The 21825-nt window shown below is 42.8% G+C and overlaps 5 protein-coding genes across 7 annotated transcripts; 3 read left to right on the top strand and 2 right to left on the bottom strand.

The window, feature by feature from the left end:
• Nucleotides 1–352: 352 nt before the first annotated feature.
• cactin lies at nucleotides 353–4201 on the top strand. Of its 2 annotated transcripts, none has more exons than XM_037276258.1 (10): nucleotides 353–726; nucleotides 925–1462; nucleotides 1553–1648; nucleotides 1784–1929; nucleotides 2000–2162; nucleotides 2269–2383; nucleotides 2474–2666; nucleotides 2735–2854; nucleotides 3002–3357; nucleotides 3494–4201. In XM_037276258.1, exons 1-10 carry the CDS (start codon nucleotides 368–370, stop codon nucleotides 3982–3984), a joined length of 2577 nt encoding a protein of 858 aa, XP_037132153.1. In that variant the 5' UTR covers nucleotides 353–367; the 3' UTR covers nucleotides 3985–4201. The 2 variants fall into 2 exon arrangements, with proteins under 2 accessions (XP_037132153.1, XP_037132152.1); XM_037276257.1 differs by having other exon boundaries at nucleotides 2999–3357.
• Nucleotides 4202–5114: 913 nt separating this feature from the next.
• Nucleotides 5115–16505, bottom strand: sema4e (semaphorin 4e). Of its 2 annotated transcripts, XM_037276260.1 has the most exons (16): nucleotides 16211–16505; nucleotides 16034–16083; nucleotides 9326–9587; nucleotides 8963–9108; nucleotides 8703–8765; nucleotides 8514–8612; nucleotides 8329–8428; nucleotides 7937–8044; nucleotides 7701–7846; nucleotides 6891–7069; nucleotides 6666–6819; nucleotides 6394–6589; nucleotides 6197–6312; nucleotides 5970–6127; nucleotides 5841–5893; nucleotides 5115–5726 (listed from the first exon to the last, which is right to left on the bottom strand). In XM_037276260.1, the coding sequence occupies exons 3-16, from the start codon at nucleotides 9432–9434 to the stop codon at nucleotides 5254–5256; spliced, it is 2100 nt and encodes a 699-aa protein (XP_037132155.1). In that variant the 5' UTR covers nucleotides 9435–9587; nucleotides 16034–16083; nucleotides 16211–16505; the 3' UTR covers nucleotides 5115–5253. The 2 variants fall into 2 exon arrangements, with proteins under 2 accessions (XP_037132155.1, XP_037132154.1); XM_037276259.1 differs by lacking the exons at nucleotides 16034–16083; nucleotides 16211–16505 and adding an exon at nucleotides 10720–11245.
• LOC119137171 (gastrula zinc finger protein XlCGF7.1-like) lies at nucleotides 11811–13611 on the top strand. Its single transcript, XM_037276266.1, has 2 exons — nucleotides 11811–12403; nucleotides 12545–13611. Exons 1-2 carry the CDS (start codon nucleotides 12313–12315, stop codon nucleotides 13414–13416), a joined length of 963 nt encoding a protein of 320 aa, XP_037132161.1. The 5' UTR covers nucleotides 11811–12312; the 3' UTR covers nucleotides 13417–13611.
• LOC119137478 (zinc finger and SCAN domain-containing protein 2-like) lies at nucleotides 13750–15567 on the top strand. Its single transcript, XM_037276808.1, has 2 exons — nucleotides 13750–14115; nucleotides 14470–15567. The coding sequence occupies exons 1-2, from the start codon at nucleotides 13986–13988 to the stop codon at nucleotides 15561–15563; spliced, it is 1224 nt and encodes a 407-aa protein (XP_037132703.1). The 5' UTR covers nucleotides 13750–13985; the 3' UTR covers nucleotides 15564–15567.
• Nucleotides 16506–16774: 269 nt separating the features above from the next.
• Nucleotides 16775–21315, bottom strand: stap2a (signal transducing adaptor family member 2a). Its single transcript, XM_037276263.1, has 11 exons — nucleotides 21060–21315; nucleotides 20398–20469; nucleotides 20210–20329; nucleotides 19921–19977; nucleotides 19691–19842; nucleotides 19209–19340; nucleotides 19074–19143; nucleotides 18879–18981; nucleotides 18707–18802; nucleotides 18509–18646; nucleotides 16775–18022 (listed from the first exon to the last, which is right to left on the bottom strand). Exons 1-11 carry the CDS (start codon nucleotides 21291–21293, stop codon nucleotides 17967–17969), a joined length of 1230 nt encoding a protein of 409 aa, XP_037132158.1. The 5' UTR covers nucleotides 21294–21315; the 3' UTR covers nucleotides 16775–17966.
• Nucleotides 21316–21825: the final 510 nt, after the last annotated feature.

The following is a 21825-nucleotide window of genomic DNA, read 5'->3' as shown; positions in this document are numbered from 1 at the left end:
GCCTTGTTTGCGTTTCTGAAAAGCTGCGCTGACCTATTTTTTCCAGTGAAATAATTTTTATTTAATAAAGTGATGGTGTGTTGAGTGTTCGATTTCAGGGGTTTATTGGCGTAGACACCGGTCAACGTTTCAATTTTCATTTATAATAATCGAGCCTTGTGTGACATATTTCTCTTGCGCCATAATTACAGAAAGTACCTCCTTTATTTAGCTGCCCCTGTTTTGCCTGAGTAAAAGGTTTTCCACAAATATTTACACTGTAGCACATATTAGAGTAACTATATCACGCATTATTTCCTGTTCTAATGTTAAATATTGATTGATGCATAACTATTACAGATTCTGGAAAAAGAAAAACAGCTGGTGTATGACGTACAATGAACGCGACAAAATCATCTCAGGACCCTGCGTGGGCGCAAAGTTCGTGATGGGACCGAAATCAAGACGACGTTCTCGCTCCATGTCCAGAAGTCCAAGCCGAGACCAACCAAACAGATCCAGAGTAAGCAGATCAAAATCTCCCGAAAGACGGACGAATCGTGCTCAATGTGCAGACCCAAAACGATCCGCTCGGGGTCATGCACGATCCGATAGCCGCGGCAGCAGCTCACCAGACCGACGACGGCCTCAACATCGGGATCGATCAAGTTCTCGAAGTGGTTCGGAGACCGACAGGAGGCAAAGAAAGCAACGTGTCAGGAGCAAATCTAAGGATAAATCGTCCAGGTACGGATGCTACGTTCAGATATTGATTCCATATCATCTCTTTTTGTTGACAAGGTTTATCTGCATGCAAGAAACACCCCATAATAGTCAGTGTTTTTTTTAATGTATCGTTACGGGAAACTATCAGTTACAAGAACGTTTCCAGAATGACTTTTCAAAACACGCAGCATGTTTATTGAATCACATGTTTTACCTCAGTCCTGATTCAGATCATCCCCGAGAGAGAGGGAGAAGAAACATGCAGATCCGAAAAGTAACATCTCAAGAGAGAAGGAAGGAACGGTCGTCCTCATGCTCCCCGGGCGGAAGCACTGAAAGAGAGCGTGGAAGACGAAGAAGCCCCAGTAGAGACAGACAGAGACAGCAAGAGCGAGATAGAGAGAGGAAATCTGAAAAAGACAACAGAAATAAGAGTAGTGAAAGGGAGCATGGGAAGAGCATACAAGGCAGAAACCGAGGGAGACCTCAGTCCAGTTCGGCCGACTCCTCAGAAAGCTCGGGCTCTGATCGGGAGAGCAGGACCATTAAAGACCAGGAAGACAAGAAAAAACAGAAGGAGATGATGAAGGCTCTGGAGACACCAGAAGAGAAGCGGGCCAGGAGGTTGGCTAAAAAAGAGACAAAGGAAAAGAAGAGGAGAGAAAAGATGGGTTGGAGTGAAGAGTACATGGGATACACCAATGCAGACAACCCTTTTGGTGATAATAACCTACTGGGCACATTCAAATGGCAAAAGGTATGTTTGGAAGCTGAGGACGTTTGATTAGATCACATTTTCTAAATTGCCTTTTATATCTTATACACTGTCTTGTTTGTATTTTGTCAGGCTTTGGATAAGAAAGGTATCGGCCACCTCGGGGAGAAAGATCTTAAGGAGAGAAACAAACGCATCCAGGAGGAGAATCGCAGAGAACTTCAGAAGGTTGGTTTGTGCAAACTGAATGATTTAGAAACCGCGACCCTCCGGTTCCAATGCCCAAATCATCTTGCATTACCTCCTGTTGCTCGTAATGAGCAATTTAACAATCGAATCGGTGTGCATCTGAATTTGTCGTAGGTAAAGCAGCTGCGTTTGGAACGTGAGCGAGAGAAGGCAATGAGGGAGACAGAACTGGAGATGCTGCAGAGGGAGAAAGAAGCGGAGCATTTCAAGACCTGGGCCGAGCAGGAGGACAACTTCCATCTGCATCAAGCCAAACTACGGCATGTAGTGAAGCAAAGGTGCCAGGAATGTGCTTTTTGGAGTCCAAAAAATGTAAACATTTGTGTCCAGGTCTAAGATAAGAATCCGCGACGGCCGTGCGAAACCGATCGATCTGTTGGCGAAGTACATCAGTGCCGAAGATGACGATCTGGCTGTTGAGATGCATGAACCGTACACCTTCCTCAATGGGCTGACGGTCACGGACATGGATGACCTTCTGGAGGATATCAAGGTCGGTGCTGTGGTTACACTTGAGTAGACTAGAGGTCGAGGAAATAGACATTTAATTTTGCTGACACTTTCAGAACTGTTGACGTGAGTCTTGCTGTACTCCTCAGGTTTATATGGAATTGGAACAAGGCAAGAACGTGGATTTCTGGAGAGACATGACCACCATCACCGAGGATGAAATCAGCAAACTGAGAAAACTGGAGGCGTCCGGGAAGGGACCAGGTACGTCATTTCCGAATGTTCGCGTTATAGTTTGACAGGTTCCAGCATCGAAAGAGAAATTCACTCGCCTTTTATTTGAATGATCCTCAGGTGACCGCCGGGATGGCATCAACACAGCAGTGAGCAGCGACGTCCAGACTGTATTCAAAGGGAAGACGTACAGCCAGCTGCAGGCTCTACATCTCAACATAGAGACCAAGATTCGGGCCGGAGGGTCCAACCTCGACATCGGCTACTGGGAGAGTCTGCTTCAGCAAGTCCGGGTTTACATGGCTAGAGCCAGGTATGTATAACATACAATTTTTTTTTTTCTTTCGCAATTGGTGTGTAACATCACAATCTGTGTGACAGGTTGAGAGAGCGACACCAGGATGTGTTGCGTCAAAAGTTGTTCAAACTGAAGCAGGAGCAAGGCGTAGACAGCGAACCGTTGTTCCCCATCATTAAGGAAGAGCTGAGGAGCGACGACATGTAAGTGAACGAAAAAAAACAATGCAGTGGAGTCTTCTAAGTCCCAGCACAATTCATCCTGTTCAACTTTTACTTGAAAATATTTTTGATCATACAGTTTTTGGCAGAACTACTTTTCCAATTAAACATCTTTTTCCCCCTTAAAAGTGACAATAGAGTGGCGGGCCGATCAGGACCTTCAACCTCAGAAGGGCCCGACCACTCGTCTTCACCCTCATCCCAAAACAAAGCAGTAGATGACGGCCCGTCCACATCTACTGCGGAACCCGGTGACCGAAAAGAGGAAGGAGGAGAAAGCGGGGGGAAAAAGGACGACGAGAAGGGCGAGGAGGCGGTGTTGACGGAGGAGGATCTGATTCAGCAGAGCCAGGCAGAGTATGATTCGGGTCGCTACAGTCCCACGCTACTCACGTCGTCTGAGCTGCCACTGGACACGCACACCATCACTCCTGAGGAGGACGCGCATAGGCTGCAGTTGGCACGCAGACAGCTGCAGGTCACAGGTATGAGATTAAGGCCATCGTCTTGAGTAATAACGTTGTGAACCGCTTGAGTCAGAATCGAGGGTCCAAGTTGACAGTTTTTAAAAAAAAAAAAAATTATGGCATATTGTTGATCATCTCCGCGTCTCTCCACTAGGTGACGCCACAGAGAGCCCCGAGGATGTCTTTGTGCGTCGAGCCAAAGAGGGAATGGGCAACGACGAGGCCCAGTTCAGCGTGGAGATTCCCGTGTCGGGCAAGATGTACCTGTGGGCAGACAAATACCGACCCAGAAAACCCCGCTTCTTCAACAGGGTCCATACCGGTTTTGAGTGGAACAAATACAACCAGACCCATTACGACTTTGACAACCCTCCACCCAAGATCGTCCAGGGCTATAAGTTTAATATTTTCTACCCGGACCTGATAAACAAGCGCTCCACACCTCAGTACTTCCTTGAGCCCAGTCCTGACAACAAGGACTTTGGGATCCTAAGGTTCCATGCCGGCCCACCATATGAGGACATCGCCTTTAAGATAGTGAACAGAGAGTGGGAGTATTCACACCGACACGGCTTTCGTTGTCAGTTTGCTAACGGGATCTTTCAGCTGTGGTTCCACTTCAAGAGGTACCGCTACAGGAGGTGAAGCTCACGCACCTTCATTTTAATGTTCTTAAGCCCAACCTCTCATTTCGGGGTAGTTAGGGTTCTACAAATCTGTAAAAGTGTATGTTAATTCAGTCTGCTCCATAAAAAAAAAAAAAAAAAATCTGTTTTCCTTTTTACCATCCTATTTTTTGTTTTTTTTCTATTTTGTATACACTGAATTACAAAAATTAAAGTGGTTATTCTAGTGCCTCTGACACATTTATTTATTTATTTATTCTTGACTCATTTTTTTTAACACTCCCGGGACGAAATAAAATTCAACAAGGTCACTCACCTCGATTTATGATTCATTCTAGCTCAAGGAGAGTCTACAGACAAAGCCTACAGACAAAACAATTAACTAGCACATCTGTTAGAAGTTAAAAAATCTGGCTAACAAAAAATAAAATGACGCAAATGTTAAAGTCTGGGTGGGGTTCTGAGTGTCCAGGTCCCAGCGGTTACAGTCTTTCTCGAAGCCAAAATTTCCTCGAAGGATTTTCCTTTTATCCTGATGTTGCTAAAGTTCCACAGAAAAGATGGCCGTTGTAAAAATTCCAGGCAAAAAGGAAACAACCACAGGGGCCAGATGACAATCTGCAGTCTGACCGCCGAGAGGCCTTCCGTTTCCCCTTCCCCTTGAGGTAATTCAGGATTGCCTTTCGGGCTGAGCCGATTCTCATAACAGTGGCAGCAGGAGCAGCCAATGATGGCAGACACAAGCAAAATCCTTAACTAGCTTGATATCCATGCAGCCATCCATTTTCAATTGCGCAATGATCCCCAGCATCAGCATAAGTCAACATTTGAGCAAGCAAGTTCTATCCTTCAAGTTTAGCAGTACATGGCCAGGCGCCAATTTACTAAAGAGAGCTTGGGATGCAACTTATAAACAACACTAATAGTTTATAAGTTATAAACTATTATTTTGTCCCATTATGACAAGATGATGTTATCACAATGGGACCATTACTGTTGTTTATACGCCTGTTGTCACCATTGTTCTCATTTCCCTCCCACGGTTACTCAACCCCTCTTTTCCCATTTCCTTGCTCCAGCTGTCCTCTGTCCCTCCATCTCAACCCAACCAGCCAAGTCAGATGATCACACCACAAATCAGACCCTGGGTTCTGTTTGAGGTTTTCAAGGATCCATTTTAAATGAAAACATGGTGGCGAGTGGTTCAAGCCTCAAGACTAAACATTAAGAAATACAACCCAACACACACCGAGACAGCATACATACAGGCATCTTACAAAATCTCATCTCACAGCGGGCCTCCATCCTCCTGCCCATTTGACTCGTAGGATTTTCCCCTATTCTTTTTGCTGCAGTTCCAGGGAAGAGGTAGATGGCCTTTGTAAAAATTCCAGGCCAAAAGGGCCACCAGAGAAACAACCAGAAGCCCGACGACAACCTGCAGTCCGACCACAGAGGAACCTTTCGTCCGAGCTTGAGGCGCTCTCGGTTCCCCTTTCAAGCTGAGCTGATACTCCGCCACAGTGGCGGCGTACGCGTCAATTTTGGAGCGCTCCACCGACAGGCAGCGGTAGCGGCCGGCGTCGGAGTCCGAGGCGTTGAGAATGATGAGTCCGTCTTGTAGGATCTGATGGCGGCTTGAAGAAACCACAAGGTGACCGTCTTGCTCCCACTTGGTTGTTGCCAAGTTTGACGATGAAGGGCAGAAAAGTTTCACACTCCCACCAGGCGAGAAAAAGTGGTTAACAACATGGACAGGATCTGAAAACAAAACATTAATGTCACCAAAATTCTGCCTAATTGTGAAACTGGGACAAACGGCAACTTTAATTTGACCCTTACAAAAAAAATTAAGGTGTTAACGCACTAACTCACCAGCTGTTGGACAGAGAGAGATGTTCCCTTCCCTCACACTCTGGATTAGCTGCCTAAATCAAATCACAACAATTCCGCTTAGTTTAGCCGACAATCATAATATTCTTTACAAGGAGGAAAAATGTCTACCTCTGTGTACTGGAAAGGGCGACGCAACTCCCAGCATCTGTATCCCATCCGCAGTAGGGATCTCTTGCCAGAATACAATCCAAACAAGACAAAGATCTCTCACAGGTGGCGAGAGGCACCTGCGCTACTCCCAAGTCGGAGCCCGCGTATAGTCGCTTCTGTAAATGGTGATTGAGGTGAGTGCAGTTCGACATAAACGGCAAACGACGAGAGCTGCATGTTGTTACCGTGACGTCGGAAAAGCGCAGGATCTTAACTGCCTCGCGGGATTGGAAAAGCTGAACTTGCTCAATGATGAACATCTCGCCGTCGTAGTTTACTGCTTTGACAAGGGCGCCGTCCTCTAGAAACAGATCGAATAAATACAATTGTATTGTCATTATGTTATTTTCTTGTAAAACAAAGAGACAATGTATGGACGTACCTGTGCCTATGAACATCACATGGTAATCGTGGCCATCCGTTGCTTGCACTTGGTTGACCACAATGCTCGTAAAGGCGGCTCCTCTTCTCTCTAGTAGAGGTTTCTCGCCTTTTGGCTGAATAATGTCATCCATCAGAGGCCTATCTTTGATGAAGTGAAGGGTTTGGTCCGGGAGGTCCAGAGACAGAGTTTGACACTGGAAGGGGCGGGGGGGAAAAAAGTGCTGATAAAGCATTCTTTGAAGGACTAATCTACAGCACGTAAACACTCACAGATCCAGGTCGAGGGTCAGGGACCTCCCCGCTGTATGGCGCCCAAATGGAGGAGGATTCGACAGTGACCAGCGTCTTGAACTGCCCCTCCGCAAACACTCGGTTGATGTCAGATATGTTGTACGCACACACTGCAGACAGGTCAGACGTGTCGCTGAAACACAAACACACAGAAAATGAGAAACCAAAACATTTTCTAGATAAGATGATAAAAATCAAACATACGACTGTGGGGTGAAGATGGCGTAGAATAAACAGTGATTCCAGTGCTGCTGCGGGTCACACCAGCGGTATGTATTTTGGATGATGTTGGGCAGCTGCGAGCCCAGGACAGGACATTCCAGCCTGGCTTTCAGGAAGGATGTCCACTTTCTCTGCAAGGTCCTCCGTCCTCCTATGTCTCCCTAGGAAAACAAAGACAGTTCATAATTCTACAGTCTTTTCCATTAGCAGCCATTTATTTCAACTTGCAGTAAAAGTGGAAGTTGAAGGGCTGTCACTATCAAATATTTTTAGAATCGATTAATCGGATACAATTTTATTTGCATTGTGTATTAAAAGAAAAAAAATCCCAGACTACTTTTTATTTACCAATTTTTTAAAATTATTTAAAAAACAACAACACAACAGTTAAGCAATTTCAAATAAAAAAAGATTGCGAGTCATTGTTTTCCAAAGTAAAAGCAGATGTTAATGTTTTTTTTTTTGATTAAACGCAAAAGATAAATCAGTCTGCTTTCATAAAGGACTAGAGAAATAACTTTTGAGAAGATTTCGTTAAAAATAGCTCTAAACAATGACTTGGTTATTAAAAGACAAGACAACATTTGAGAATCAATTTGTTGTCGATTAATCGATTGTACCAAAAACAAAAGCACTTTTCAAAACAATCTTTGTCAGAATTTCAAGCAGGGAGGGAACCAAGTTAAGGAAACATGTCGAAACCAGGTTGCGCTACAAAGCAGTGGCAAGTAAAGTTGTGAAAGTATCGTGAGGAAACAAAACAGGAAGTTTATTTCTTTTTTTAAATTTCACCTTGCAGACACGAGCTACACGAGAAACCACTACCGGTTTCTTGTAGCAGTCGTACTCAACTGCCGTTTCGCTGAAAAACAAGTAGACCTTGTCATCATTGTCCTGGTCGCTTTCTGGCATCTGAGCTAGAGAGACAAATTTGGGCTCTAGCATAAGGAGAAGAAAAATAAACATGTTAGTTTCCAGCAGCTGAATCCTTTCAAAAAATTGTGTCCAAAAGGTCAAGCGCACATCACCATTGAGCCAGGAGGTTTTTATCTCAGTTCGAATGGGAGGAGAGCTGCGCATTAAGACCAACTCCGAGCCCAGGAAGTTCATTGAAGTGGCCGAGTACAAGTCATTGCCTGCCAAAAAACACAGAAGATTTGGATTTGTACGATTTTTTTTGCTGTACACCCTCAAACAATTTTTCTGGTGTTAGCTTAACGATTAGCATTGGGTGCTTCTTGCTCTTGTGTTGCATGCAGATCTGCATTTAGTGATAATAATGCTTATTAGAAGTGTTGCTATGGAGACGAGAAGTGACATAAAATTATAATTTCAATGATGAAAAAGACAAGTCCTTCAGCGCTTGTGTACACTATTACATATTTTTTGTACTTTCCATTCACGTGCAACGTCAACTCACCAACCATGATGGAGGCATGTTTTTGGAAAGGATTAAAAGGACATTTCCCTTTACCATCTTCGGCCCTCTTCTCCAGTGTGAGTTCTCCATTTGCATAGGACTACAGAGATAATCAATCATGTGATTTAATTGCAGTCGATCTTCGGCATAAAACCCGAGAAAGCAAGAACATGAATTGGGCTCACCATGTAGTCACACTCGGGATCAAACGCATTGGTTCCGCACACGTACATCCTGTTATCCTCCATCTTGTGCAGAATCTTGATATAGTTCTTGCACTCTGTCTGTTTTTTGTTTTTTTTTAAAACAAGCAACAACTATGTAGCTCCACATTTCATTGATTTTAAATAACAAAAAAAAGTATCCCAACTCACTTCAAGATCTCTTCCTTTGTTGTGACAGTCATCCATTTGCTCTTGCGTCACCTCCCATCTCACCTTAGAAAAGTGGGAAATATTTTTTGTGTCACTCTTTTTGAAACACATCTTTACCCTGGTCAGATTGTGAGTTGCTAATTTCCATTTGTTGATTGTGCATCTTTTAGAATGTCTTCTTGAATGTTCTTTGAGTTCTCAAAAGTATGCCAGCAATGTAGCGAGACAGAGGAGGCCATTGCTGCATCGCTAGTTCTTACAAAGGCTTGTTTCTTGGAAATGTCCTCGAGGTCAAGGGCGAAAAGCGCCTCCCTGGCACCCAGCAGCAGCAGCTTCATGTCCTCTCGCAACAGCATGACGCTATAGTTGGACACCCCCTCTTCGCGAAAGAGACGAATGTTGCCGCCTGAGACACAAGAGAGGACGGGATTACTTCACGAAGCAGAAAAGCAACCAGATTAATTTATTGATTAGTGTCTGTGAAAAAAATTGAATACCGAAAGATGATTTACAATGTTTTTGCCAGCTGTATTTCCTTTCGAATTTTAATTTTAAGCACCGCATCTGGCTTCGGAGGCTCCACTGTAATCTTACGTAACGTTTCTCAAGAAAACAATACTCACTGTGATAGGGCACATATCTGCGGGGAACGAGGTCCAGTGGTGAGTCATCATCCAGCATCAAGGCCAGAGGGAGGAACAGAAACGCGCTGATACAGAGCAGGGGCTGCATGGCTTCTTTGTGTGAGGGCAATTAAAGAGTCATCCACTAGTACAGGAAACTAGTGTCATCTGTGAAGCGCTGACGTTTGTAGTAAGTGAAGGGCCCCTTCGGTGGTTTCGCTCAGTAGGCGGCCCATGGTGAGATGGATACCACAGAGACAAACTGGGGAGGGGTGAAAGACACAAAGTTATACAGGCATCAAAATCTTGTCACACAGGGCCTGAAAAATTATCAACGGCAAAACCTGCAAACAAAGGGAAGGGACGACAAAGAAAGAAAGAAAGGCTGCAGAGAGGCAGTAATTCTGCCAATGGCATAGTCATGTTAATGCCGGGCCATGAAAAGCATTCAGCGGGGTGTCAACTTCAGCTCTCGTGCAAAACCAACACAAAAAAGATTCACACACACTGAAGCAAAACTCGGAGGACACGCAAGAGGCGTTTTTGCAACACCGCTTTTGTAACCCTGGTTTCCTGCATCGTGCTGTTTTGAATTCAACTCCATTTGGAGTGTGCAAGGCCAGGCTCGGTTCTTGTTGTGGTGTCTCGCTATTGTGTCTTTCTTGACTGATTAAGACAACCTGCTCAGTGAGTGTTTGCTAGCGTCTGTGCCAAGAGCTGATGAGCTGCAGCATGTCAGAGAATGTACGTTTGATAAGACAGTTCGCATTTCTTTCCGCCTGAGGCCAAAGCCAGAACACACACACACACACACCCTTGTCAATCATATTCTTTCCTGAAAATTTTTCCCAAGCATGAGCAGAAGCACGTGTTTGTTAATGATGATATGCATCAAAAAGAACGCTGAAAGGAAAGCTTCAACAGTAGTTGTGTGAAGATTTGAACGTACTCGTCTGGCTACACTAGTTTAGCCAAAGCCCCGCCCCTCACACGCACGACCGTCATTTTCAAACATGGCCATTTATAATCCTATTTGAGCATGAAATTGTGTATCTGGGATAGTCACAGATATTAGGGCAGTGCAATTCGAATTTTCATTTAAAAAAGAGATTATTACAGACCACGATTACAAAATTGACATAATTGTAAAAAAAAACAAAAACGATTATTAATATGCATTAATATCCAATGCACTGTTTGTTGTGTTGACCCACATCCAAAACGACATAAGGGGAACGCATTGATCCGTAGATGTGCACAGTCAACATTACTAGGTTAATGACTTACCTACACCTGGACACACACCCGCCTTAAAACAAACAAAGTCCCGACACTTGGTTTACGGAGCGCGCATTCATACCATGTGACCAGTCCATAATAAATTAATCACTTACCTGTAACGCCACTGACAAAAGAAGTAGTCTCCTTCCACCTGTTTTACTTTAGTCAAACACTACAAAAACACTACAAACTGTACCATACTCATCACTTTTCGGTAGTTGGAGAAAAAAGTGTTGAATGGCGAAATAATAATTTTGGGGAAAAAAAGAAAACAAAAAAAAAGCTACCACAGCTTGTTACGTCGTCGCGTCGTTGTCCTGCCAGAAAAACGCAGCAAAAATATCCTTGCAAAAAGTTTAGATTACTCTTTTACTTTCCCCTTTAAAAAGCAGCAGATATTCCTTTTTTGTAGAAAGGCTTTTGGATCTGGAAAGAAAATGCGGCGTAAAGCTGCTGGCGCGGCTTAAGGATGCGTCTGTCTATTCCTCGCAGTCTTCTTAACCCGCAGGCGTTAAGACGATAAAAGGTGCTGAATGGGCTTATTTAAATCAACCCCACACAATTACATACATTCTTGCACTCTACACTACTATGGCGTGTGTGCAAGAGAGTTGGGATCAACTGGGGAGGCGTTTAGACTTGGCCGGTGTATGGCCGCACCTTTTCAACATAACAAGTCCAAACAAGCGTGAGAGAGAGAGTACAGCTTTTGCTCTGCACTGTGCATGTTAGTATGACAGACATATTTCCGGCTTAGCTCTTATGAGAAGATGAATAATGTGCCAACACAAACTGAATTTGAGTTTATATTTAAAATCAAATTGATAAACTTACATAATTGCATTGAAAAACGAATGCATTTCAGTTTGCTGGAAACTATTAGATCCTCACTGAAATAGAATATTTTCGCTTTCAGCTCTTTCAATTCAAACTTAGTTCTCTCTATTAAATGGCTGCAATGTCAGACATTGCGCCGTTAATCTTTTTATGTAGCACTATAGATTTTTTTTACAGTTTAAGCCTTTTCCCCCTGTTAATTAAATGTCATTGATTTGTTAAATCGTACTTTTATTGTTTACGCGTGTAAACACGCGTAAAAGTTTGTACACACTGATTAATTAATAGAATGCTGGAAAATAAATGTTTGAACGTCTGTTCCTTTAAGGATCTGGAAGATGGATTAGGGGCGCGTTCGGAAATGAGTTCCGAGTGTTTACTATTTCAACTCCGACCGTTTGGAGAGTCAGTGCGTTGCTCAATTTTGCCGTTTGGAAATTTAAAGTGCACCAAAAACGGACCGCCAGTGTGCGCACTCGGCGCTCGACACTGTGCTACTTTTGTAAATGAATGGGAACTATATCTCTCACACATCTCTGGGAAGGCACGATCATCGGAATGAATTTTCGAACGAGCCCAAGGATGTGGATGCCGTGGTATAAACGGAAGTGACTTCGAAGCTGCCGCAAAATATGTTGCTGATGCAAAATACGCAAGTAGCACTTTCTCGAGACCAGATCTTTTTTTTTTTTTTTTTTTTGTCCAAAATAGTAATGAGCATGTTGAATCCTCAACCTTGTCGCTTCTGCCTACTGAAATAGGGCTAGTGGATAAACTCGTCTGGGCGCGCGAGGAAGCTTCTCGTCTTTAGCTATCCGCTAACATAAAGACGCATTTGTTAGCAACATATTGGACACGAACGTGACAAAATGTTTGCAAGAACCACAGCTGAGTACGTGCAAGAACTTTGTGGAATAAAAGAGGAGAACGAACTACAACATCAACGGCTGGACGCTGTTGGCAAGGAGTCTCACGTTATACGACTCTCTCTCTCTCTCCCTCTCTCTCTCTCTCTCTCTCTCTCTCTAATTTATCATATAAATAATTTACAGCATGAAATTTGAGCGCACCAAACTAAATGTTTATTTGCTTATCCTGCAGATGATGGTGAAAAATATATTTGCCCTTGGAAGCAGGAGTCAGATTTCCTTCCAATTAAAAAGGAGGAGGAGGAGGAGCCTGTTCACAGAAGAGAGGAGGAGGAAGAGGTCAAGTCATTATTGACCTTTGTTATTTTCAAAAGTGAAGTCGGGGACAATGGTGAGAGTGAGGAGAACAGGGGGGCGGAGCCTTTGAGCAGCACCTCGAGTGATGTGAAAATAGAAGGTGATGCAGACCACTGGGGACCATCACAAGCACAAAGTGATGACACATCACACTCCGCTGACAATGACGATGGTGGTCATGTTGGTGCTGATGACAAAGATGAAGACTGTTATGATGAGGAGGATGACGATGATGAACTCTTTGAATGTTCTCAGTGTGGGAAAAAAGTTCGTTCCAAATGTTATTTGAAGATTCACATGAGAACACACACGGGAGAAAAACCATTCATCTGCTCGGTTTGTGGTAAAAGATTCTCTGTAAGGACAGTTTTAATAAGTCACACAAGAACACACACCGGAGAGAAACCTTTTTCCTGCTCAGATTGCGGGAAATGCTTTTCTGCAAGTGGAACTTTACAAAGGCACTTGCAAAGACATAGTGGAGAAAAACCTTTTGCTTGCTTAGTTTGTGGTAAAAGTTTCTATGCAAAGGGACATTTAGCAAGGCACTCACTTACACATAGTGGAGAAAAAGCTTTTGTCTGCTCTGTTTGTGGCCAACGATTCTCTCAAAACTGTAATTTGAAAACACACCAAAGAACGCACACTGGAGAAAAAGCTTTTCCTTGCATCAATTGTGCCAAAAGATTCTCTAGTAAACAGCAGCTTCAGATGCACAAGTGTTCTGGTGAGAAAAGTGATAGTTGAAGCTATCATAAAAACGGGGAAAAACTGACACCTTGTGGTCAACTGTAAAATTGTCAGTTTTTAATAAAATAATGAAATCGAGCTTTTTAAAAGACGATTTTTAGATGTTCTAATTTGATCAGTGACAGAAGAATCATGTTGTGATGTAGATTACTGTTTATTTCAAGCATGTCAATAAAATACTAATGTTTTCGCCTCTTTGCCTGAATTTTTTTTCTTGATATCAAAATTAATATTGTATTTTTAGCATTAATAAACACCGAAGATAAATCAAAACATTCTACACTGTCACCTTAAGACGCGATGACCCGGATGTGGATGCCGAAATAAAAGGGGAAGTAACGCCTGGTAAAATGCGACATACTAATTCTTCCTAAATTGGTAAAACACGGATTCAATCCTCAAACTAGTACTTAAACAAGACATTTTATTGAAATAGCATGAGGATAAGCCCGTCTCGATGCGCGCTGAAGCTTCTCGTTTAACTTAGTTCGCTAGCCGCTAACATAAAGGTGTATTTGTTAGCAACATATTGGGTTAGCAATGTGTTGAGACTATTGTGTGACAAAATGTTTGCAAGAACCACACCCGACTACGGGCAGAGGTTTTGTGGAACAAAAGAGGAGAACGAGCAACAACATCAACGGCCGGATGCTGTTTGCAAGGAGCTTCGTGTTGTACTTATGCGACTCACAACAGGTTTGTCACTTTCTGGGTAAATGCATTTGTGTCGCTGGAATGAGAAACACATTAATAATAATGAAAAAAACAAAACAAAACAGTTTTTACTTCTAAAATAGTTTCCTCAAGTTAAGTCCTTGTAGAGTTGTCCAGTAATAAATCGACCAAAGTCCTTCCAAAAAGTTGTAGTGTGAACAGATCAAGAGGTGATGAACGGTCTCAGGGTGGCTGGTTTTATTTTCAAATAGTTTCAGTCTTTGAGCAAAAAAACAAAACAAAAAAAACGACTGTAGAAACAGTAATATATATCAAATGAGGCAAAGCCTTAAATTTGACTCAACCAAACTAAATGCTTGTTTGCTTATCCTGCAGGAGTCAGTGAAAAATACCTTTGTCCTTGGAAACAGGGGCCAGGTTTTCTTCAAATTAAAGAGGAGGAAGAGCCTGTTCACATCAGGATGAAGATGGAGGAGGAAGAGGATAGAGACAAGTCGTTATGGACCTCTGTCATTTTAAAAAGTGAACTTGGAGACAATGTTGAGAGTGAGGAGACCTCTGTCATTTTAAAAAGTGAAGTTGGAGACAACGGTGAGCGTGAGGAGAACAGGGGGGCGGAGTCTCCAACCAGAAGCTCAACTCAAGACATTATATCAGAAGATGAATCAGACCACTGGGGAACATCACGAGAAGTGATAGAGATAAGTGATAACACATCAGACGATTCTGACACTGATTATTATGATGATGATGACGATGTTGGTGGTGGCGATGGCGATGATGACAAAGATGAAGATTATTGTTACGATGAGGACGACGACAATGATGATGATAGTGATGAAGATAAAGGTGAAGATGAAGTTGAACTCTTTGAATGTTCTCAGTGTGGAAAAAAATTTCACTCAAAGTTTTATTTGAAATGTCACATGAGAACACACACTGGAGAAAAACCTTACATTTGCTCAGTTTGTGGTAAAGGATTCACTTCATCCTCACTTTTATTACATCACACCAAAACGCACAAGGGAGAAAAGCCTTTCGTCTGCTCATTTTGCGGTAAAAGATTCTCTGTAAAGGCAATCTTAACGTGTCACACAAGAACACACACTGGAGAGAAACCTTACTTGTGCTCAGATTGCGGGAAACGCTTTTCTTCCAATTCAAGTTTAAGTAAACACAAAGCAACACACAGTGGAGAAAAACCTTTTGCCTGCTTAATTTGTAATAAAAAATTCCGTCAAAAGGCTGCTTTAGCAAGGCACTCACTGATACATAGTGGAGAAAAAGCTTTTGCCTGCTCTGTTTGTGGCCAACGATTCTCTCAAAAATGTAATTTGAAAACACACAAAAGAACGCACACTGGAGAGAAAGCTTTTCCTTGCACCTTTTGTGCCAAACGATTCTCTAGTAAACAGCAGGTTCAGATGCACAAGTGTTCTGGTAAGAAAAGTGAGTTGAAGCTTTCATAAAAAATCGGGGGGAACTGACACCTTGTGGTCAACTGTAAAATTTGTTAGTTCTTTAAATAAAATCTTTTTTTTTTTAGCATTTTGCTAAAAATGTTGATTTGAGTTTATTTCAAGAATGAAAATAAAGCTGTAAATCCTTTTGTCTGCATTAACTCCTTGCCTTAACCAAATAAAATGAGAAAACCTAACATGCCTTGATTGTGTACAGTGATATAAGTGTCTTGTTTATGGATTGTTGAATCAGATACGTCATTTCCTGCATAGTATTTATTCAATTGTAAATTAGGTCGGGAAGGAGGGTTGCTTAAATTCTGACAATTACATTTTTGTATATTACCTCATACACAGTAAATACAGATTTAGTTTGTAAGAAAACTTTAACGTTACCATTATTCCTTCATGTTTTGGCAAAATTACAGCTCATTTTAAGAACATCCCCAAACCCCTAAAACAGGTGAATCCTGAATTACCTGAGCAACTGTGATGTCATTTTCCGTCAAGTGGCCAAAATGGCCGCACCCTGAGATGAATCAAAATAGATGGATTTAATTTGTGTTCAGACCAGGTACTACTGAAATACAAACATGCGTATTTTGTAACGCAAAAAAAATAATTACCGAGCAAGTGAACGTAATAAGTGTACAAACCTGGTGTGTGTTGCACAAATCTTGGTTGTTTGCAAACAGCATCCAGTAGTAGCTTGTTCTCTTTTATTCCCAAAAGTTCTTCCTCATACTTTGCTGTCGGGCTGGCACACATTTTCACACGACAATCACACAATTTCGCACTTGTTCTCTGTTTGACGACGTGTTGTGTGCTTCTCTCTGTTAGCGACCTAAATAAGCTAACTAGGCCGAGAAGCATTAACGAGCCCCGAGACAAACTTATCCGGACATAAAGATTTTATAAGCAATGTTGCAGTCCATTCACGGACATTTATCATGCATAAGAGGGTGAGGCGTCTTCTTCTTCTTTCTTTTCTTACTCGAGTCGAATGAGCAAATTGCTAAGTGCATTGCTGCCCCCTGTTGGTCGGGTGACTAGCGCATCCATTAAACCAAACAGAACAGGTTAATTATTTATTCATTTATCTATTTATAATTTTAGAATACAACCAAGTGTTTCTAAAAATAAACAAACTTTTCTGCCTTTGTTCTGTTTCCCATTTGTATTGCTTCTTATTGTTCATGTGTCAAAAAAGTGACCAGTACTTCAGATTTGTGTTAACATTTAATCACAAAGTTCTCACGGGGATTCAACACATTCAACAACATCAACAACAAAAAAGGGGCGGAGGGAGATAAAAAATATATATCAGTCATATATTTTTCCTCACTGTTCTGTTGTTGCAGGTCAGTCAATTTCAATATAAACGCTTGAACAACTTGTAGGGGGGGGGGGGGGGGGGACAAGTTCCTCCCATTCGAAATACTTTAATGCCCTTTGACATCTAACAAAAACATAAGAAACACTTTCAGGTTGCTTTGAAATGCAGATACAGGGCAGAGTGTGTCGACGACTCGTGTGATACTGCAATAAAGCTAAAAGGTCACTTACAGCTCTAATAAATTTTTTACTACGACTGTAGTTTTGTTTACAGCACAGTGAGGAGTCCAATATTCCATTAGGTGGCGTCCTTGTAGCTAACAAAGAGCGTAGTAGTACATGGAACTCAAACTGAAGACAAAGAACATCAAATAAATGTTCAAACGTGTTCTTAGTGGTAAACCTAGCTGGGTTTAATTGCATATTAGTAAGCCAAAAGTGGCACTGGTAGTGGAAAAATCAGAACTAATAAGACACATCAACTAGTGTGCTAAATTGTCTTACTAGCAGAATAAAGCATGTAGTAATACATGGATCAGAGGCTGGATTTTAAGGATATTGAATAAATGCTCAGATGGCTATATCGATAATCACCTGGGATTTTTAGACATGTCACAGTTGGTAGTGAGTCAAACACACACGCACGCACACACATTCACACAATAGCACAGAAAAAGGAAACAGAACTGGGATTTGTAAATGGGCCATTACAATTAAGTTCCTGTTCTCACAGGTTGTTGTACTAATCTTTCGAATCAATACCGTTTGTTAAAAATGTCCCTTAGCAGCTCCAGTAATTGAGCACAAAACAGATTGCTCAGAAAAACAGCACCAGGCTCAGTTGGCTCTCCTTAATTGTTAGTTGGAGTTCAAAACTTTTTGCTCAGGGATAGTAAACAGTACTTTGTGCGGTTCAAGTATCAAGTGTGCTTACACCAGTCTTGAGCTTGACAAAAGTCCGACATCAACACCTGTGACGACGATGAAACGGCGGCTGCCGCCTGAAGCCTTTTGTGTTCCGCCGACAAGGCACAGGATGAATACGTAGCTGCGGTGAAAAGGGGCTTGGCACGTTCATTAATCCTGACTGGCTCGTCTCTTCTCCAGTTTCATTTTGAGCTCCTCGTTGAGAGCTGAAGAGAGGAGCGAAAAAGCAAGTGAGGATGAAAATACAGCAATAATGTATCTGACTTAGCAAAGTAACCCCACAATTGAACTGATCCTCTTTTCTGTGTATTTGTTCGTGCCCTTTCGTTACGGAAGTGAAAAGAAAAGTGGAACCCGCAATTGTCACTCGAACATTCTTCCCAGTCAAGTCAGAATGTATTTGATCAAATTCCAATTCCTGTCTAATCACTTTCACTTCTTTCAGTGATGACACATAACTCTTCTTTTAAAGGGGAAGTCAAGTCAAAGATTTTCTTAATAACATCAGCCTCACTAGTTCGAAACATTCTGATTGATATTCTTTCTGTGGAATACGAATTTACCCATCTCGGGATGCGGCCATTTTGCTACTTGCTGTCAAGTAAAAATAACATCACAGTTGCTCAGGTAACGACCAATCACCACGCAGCTTGCAAATGTCACATGACCAAACTCAGAAAACAACTTCTTACACTGTGCAAGAGGGGAAGGTGATAGGATGAGTCGTCTCATGGGGTTGGTGGGCGAGGCAGGCACTGAAGATGTTAGGAGGCGGCGGTCCGGAGCAGGGGAGCGTGGCGGGGGGCTGCTCGGCCAACGATCCGCACCAACTGTAAAATTAGTAAATCATTGGATTGTCTGTTTCCATTGAGAAGTGCTCGGAGACAAACCTTGCTTCGGGGGCAACACGGGAGGCTTTGGAAGGGGGCTGGTGGGGGCGGTGTGGAGAATCATTTCTCCATTCTCGTCGTTGGCAGAAACGTATGCTGAGGACGCGAAAACATTCGATGACACTACTCGGAGAAAGTATGAACCAGGAAGCCAAAAAAATAATCAACTCACTAATGTTCTCCTCATAAGGTTCTTCGAGGAGAAAAGGTTGAAGAGTTCCAGCTGTCTTCTCCACAAGGGCATTAATGACATCATGAAGGGTTGCACAGGGAATCTGCAGACCAATGGAAACATTATGTACTTGACACGTGTACTGTACTGGATCAAAAAATATATACTGTAGTATTTCATGCAGAACTTACATACCGGATTTTCCACATCAATCACATAGCCACCCTGGTCCCTCTGTGTTACTCGGTAATGTCTGAAAACGGATCTGGACGGATCACAAAAGGGTAAATGTTTAAATTGGAAGTCACGGTTGGCACTTGTGTTGTTTACCCGTTGAGGTCCTGTCGCGTGGTGACGGCCAACGAGCTTCCGTCTCTTCCGGGACGCAGCAACATGTTGCCACAATCTGGGTGCCTTTCTAGGAGGACTTCAGCCTCGGTTCGTGACACTGGGCGGAAACACCTGCACACACGATAATAAATAATACCATACACACACCAGCCAGAACTTTAGGTCAATGATTAATTTTTTTTTTTGTCCAGGGACTCATTACAGGAAATTTACTCATGAAAAATATGTTCAACCCATTAAACCATTGGAATTATTATTTTTGAACACACAACCTAAATATTCATGACCTGTTGAACTCATTCAGTGTCATCCAAGCTAAAATGGATGTTTGACGTCGATAGTCGTCAATGGCAGTGAACGAGTTAAAAGAATGAGCTGAATTTAATTTGTCAGATATTAAATATCACAACAGCACACCTACGACTGCCAACACAAGATAACGTGCATTAGGGAAAACCTACGGCGGGATCTCTCCGACTAAAGGGACAGAGAGAGGCGAAGGAGGTGCTCGTGTGGGTGTGCGGTTTCTCCGCCTGGACCTTTCTTTGTCCACAACTTCCTTCAGCATCTGGAGCTGGCCCGGCAGCAAGGTCAGGTTTGATGGTACATTCAACTATAATATAATAGATGTTAGAAGATGCAAAAATATGTATAGATGAGCTGTACAAACGTGTCAAGTGGAAAGATTTACGTCTATCACAGAGTAGAGGAAACCCTTCCACAGCTCCCTTGATTCCAGGTTGGGTGTCTGGGGAAAAAATACAGAGTAACGTTTACGGTGTTATAATGAGGTTTGAACAAATATGGGGGAGCAGCACATCTAGACAGATAGCATATATTCTTTATCCACTGCAAAGAACGACTAAGTATATATCTCTATGTATATTTATGGCTTTATTATACTGCCCTCAGGTGTTGCCAAGCGACACACACCAGAAGGAGCAGCATGCTGAATATGTGCGTAAACTAAGCGACATTACCGTTATTCTGGTTTCTCCGTCCTTCATGCGTAGGATGAGTCTGGCTGCTTCTAAATTTCTATCCCGGCTACAGTCGTCCTTCAGGGACACAAACCCGCTGAGGTCCATCTTCTCTACATACTGCAATACAGTTCACACACATGAAAAAAAATGTAAATCTCAGAGACTTCACCTGCCACATCACTTACATGAGTGTCCTTGGAATTATTGAAGAAATACAACGCATTCCCACACAGAGATGTCCACAGACGCCTGGGAGCCTGCAACAAAGACAAATAAAAAAATATAACATCTGTTTAGTGGGTTTTTTTTTTTCCCTTCTTCATCAATGTATCTAATTTCCTGTCAAAAAAGAGGAATGGTGGGTGGGTAGCAGCTGCTGTCAGCGGACCACTGCATTAGCCTGCACCTGAGCCTGGCTCAAATGACAAGTCCTAGGTCTGCAGTAAAACCATTTTAATGAGAGCCTGGGGGACCCTGAGTGGGTGGTGGTATCCCCCCCTTATGTCATCACCACGCATAAATGGATAGGTCGCATCCTGTTCAGTTATGCGTCAATATTTTCAATGTAACTTGAAAGACAGTGAAAGCACACATCGGGGAGCAGACTGTTACTATGGCTACCACATTCTCCGTCGAAAGCACACCGGATGTGTGATCCATTCAGCAAACCGTCTGAAGACAATTAAGCGATTGTATTCTTGAATAGCGGATCTGAAAGCAACGCCATATCGGTGAAGTGCTAAAACAAGACGTAAAAAAAAATCCCCGCAGGTATCAACGTTCACTCGCCTCGCCCATCCCCGCATGATAAGGAAGTTGGCAGGGAACACCAACACGAAACCCGTACCTGTTCTTTGGGTCCTCGCTTCTCCAGATAGCCTTCGTAGTAACAGGGAGGGAGCTGTGCACGGGTCCCCCCCGGTCCGGGGCGCTGCCTGACGGGTGCAGCCGCCATGAGTGTCGCTGGCTGAGCAACACCAGAAAGGACAAAGGGGCGCACGGAGCAATCCGGGCAAGGGACACGCCTTCTCCCGATGAGATTGTGCGGTGGCAATAAGCCAACAGCTGGCTGCTGGAGCATGCTGTGTCGGGTGGGTCGGCGGGTGGGTGGGTCACATAAATGGGGGGCTGTGCACTGTGGAGATTGGTTGAAGGGAAATATCTCAATTATCCTGATGGACGAGTGACACCTACAGAAATAGCAGATGAGTGCACATTGGCTTGAGATACCGATTCAGCCTCACCATTATTTATCTACATTAAAATCACAGGTGAGCCAGTTGACTAGAATCGAGGTACATCCTGGATGTAAGGTTTGATCCAAAAGTTCCAGGACTGGCACATTTCAAACCCAAAGTTTTTTCTTTCCTGCGCCATTTGCTTTGGGTTTCATCATGTGCAGAGCATCCAACACTTCCTGGTCAAGACCATCACTGATCTGCAACTACCTATGCAGATTATTTGTATGCACACTTGCTCCATTTTTGCTCCTCTTATTTATTGTGTTATTTGTTTATTTATTATTTATTCATCACTCTTATTTATCCATTGTTTGTGCCTTCTTGTTATTTTTTTTTTGTGTTGTTTACTTGTATGTATATTGTGTACTATGT

Source organism: Syngnathus acus, chromosome 17, assembly GCF_901709675.1.
Source record: "Syngnathus acus chromosome 17, fSynAcu1.2, whole genome shotgun sequence".
Lineage (NCBI taxonomy): Eukaryota > Metazoa > Chordata > Actinopteri > Syngnathiformes > Syngnathidae > Syngnathus > Syngnathus acus.
The sequence above is the reverse complement of the archived record's forward strand: the minus strand, read 5'-3'. Positions and strand labels throughout refer to the sequence as shown.

Bases quoted from the DNA above. Each gene is read 5' to 3' on its own strand.
- sema4e (XM_037276260.1), bottom strand. From the start codon at position 9,434: ATGCAGCCCCTGCTCTGTATCAGCGCGTTTCTGTTCCTCCCTCTGGCC. The intron at 8,429-8,513 runs GTGAGCCCAATT...TTATCTCTGTAG, and splicing joins ATCCCGAGTGTGACTACATG to TCCTATGCAAATGGAGAACT. The intron at 7,847-7,936 runs GTGATGTGCGCT...TCCTTATGCTAG, and splicing joins AAAAACCTCCTGGCTCAATG to AGCCCAAATTTGTCTCTCTA.
- LOC119137171 (XM_037276266.1), top strand. From the start codon at position 12,313: ATGTTTGCAAGAACCACAGCTGAGTACGTGCAAGAACTTTGTGGAATA. The intron at 12,404-12,544 runs GCAAGGAGTCTC...CTTATCCTGCAG, and splicing joins TCAACGGCTGGACGCTGTTG to ATGATGGTGAAAAATATATT.
- LOC119137478 (XM_037276808.1), top strand. From the start codon at position 13,986: ATGTTTGCAAGAACCACACCCGACTACGGGCAGAGGTTTTGTGGAACA. The intron at 14,116-14,469 runs GTTTGTCACTTT...CTTATCCTGCAG, and splicing joins ACTTATGCGACTCACAACAG to GAGTCAGTGAAAAATACCTT.
- cactin (XM_037276257.1), top strand. From the start codon at position 368: ATGACGTACAATGAACGCGACAAAATCATCTCAGGACCCTGCGTGGGC. The intron at 727-924 runs GTACGGATGCTA...GTTTTACCTCAG, and splicing joins TCTAAGGATAAATCGTCCAG to TCCTGATTCAGATCATCCCC. The intron at 2,163-2,268 runs GTCGGTGCTGTG...TGTACTCCTCAG, and splicing joins ACCTTCTGGAGGATATCAAG to GTTTATATGGAATTGGAACA.
- stap2a (XM_037276263.1), bottom strand. From the start codon at position 21,293: ATGCTCCAGCAGCCAGCTGTTGGCTTATTGCCACCGCACAATCTCATC. The intron at 20,330-20,397 runs GTAAGTGATGTG...ACTGTATTGCAG, and splicing joins ATAATTCCAAGGACACTCAT to TATGTAGAGAAGATGGACCT. The intron at 19,144-19,208 runs GTAAACAACACA...TGATCCGTCCAG, and splicing joins ACGCGACAGGACCTCAACGG to ATCCGTTTTCAGACATTACC.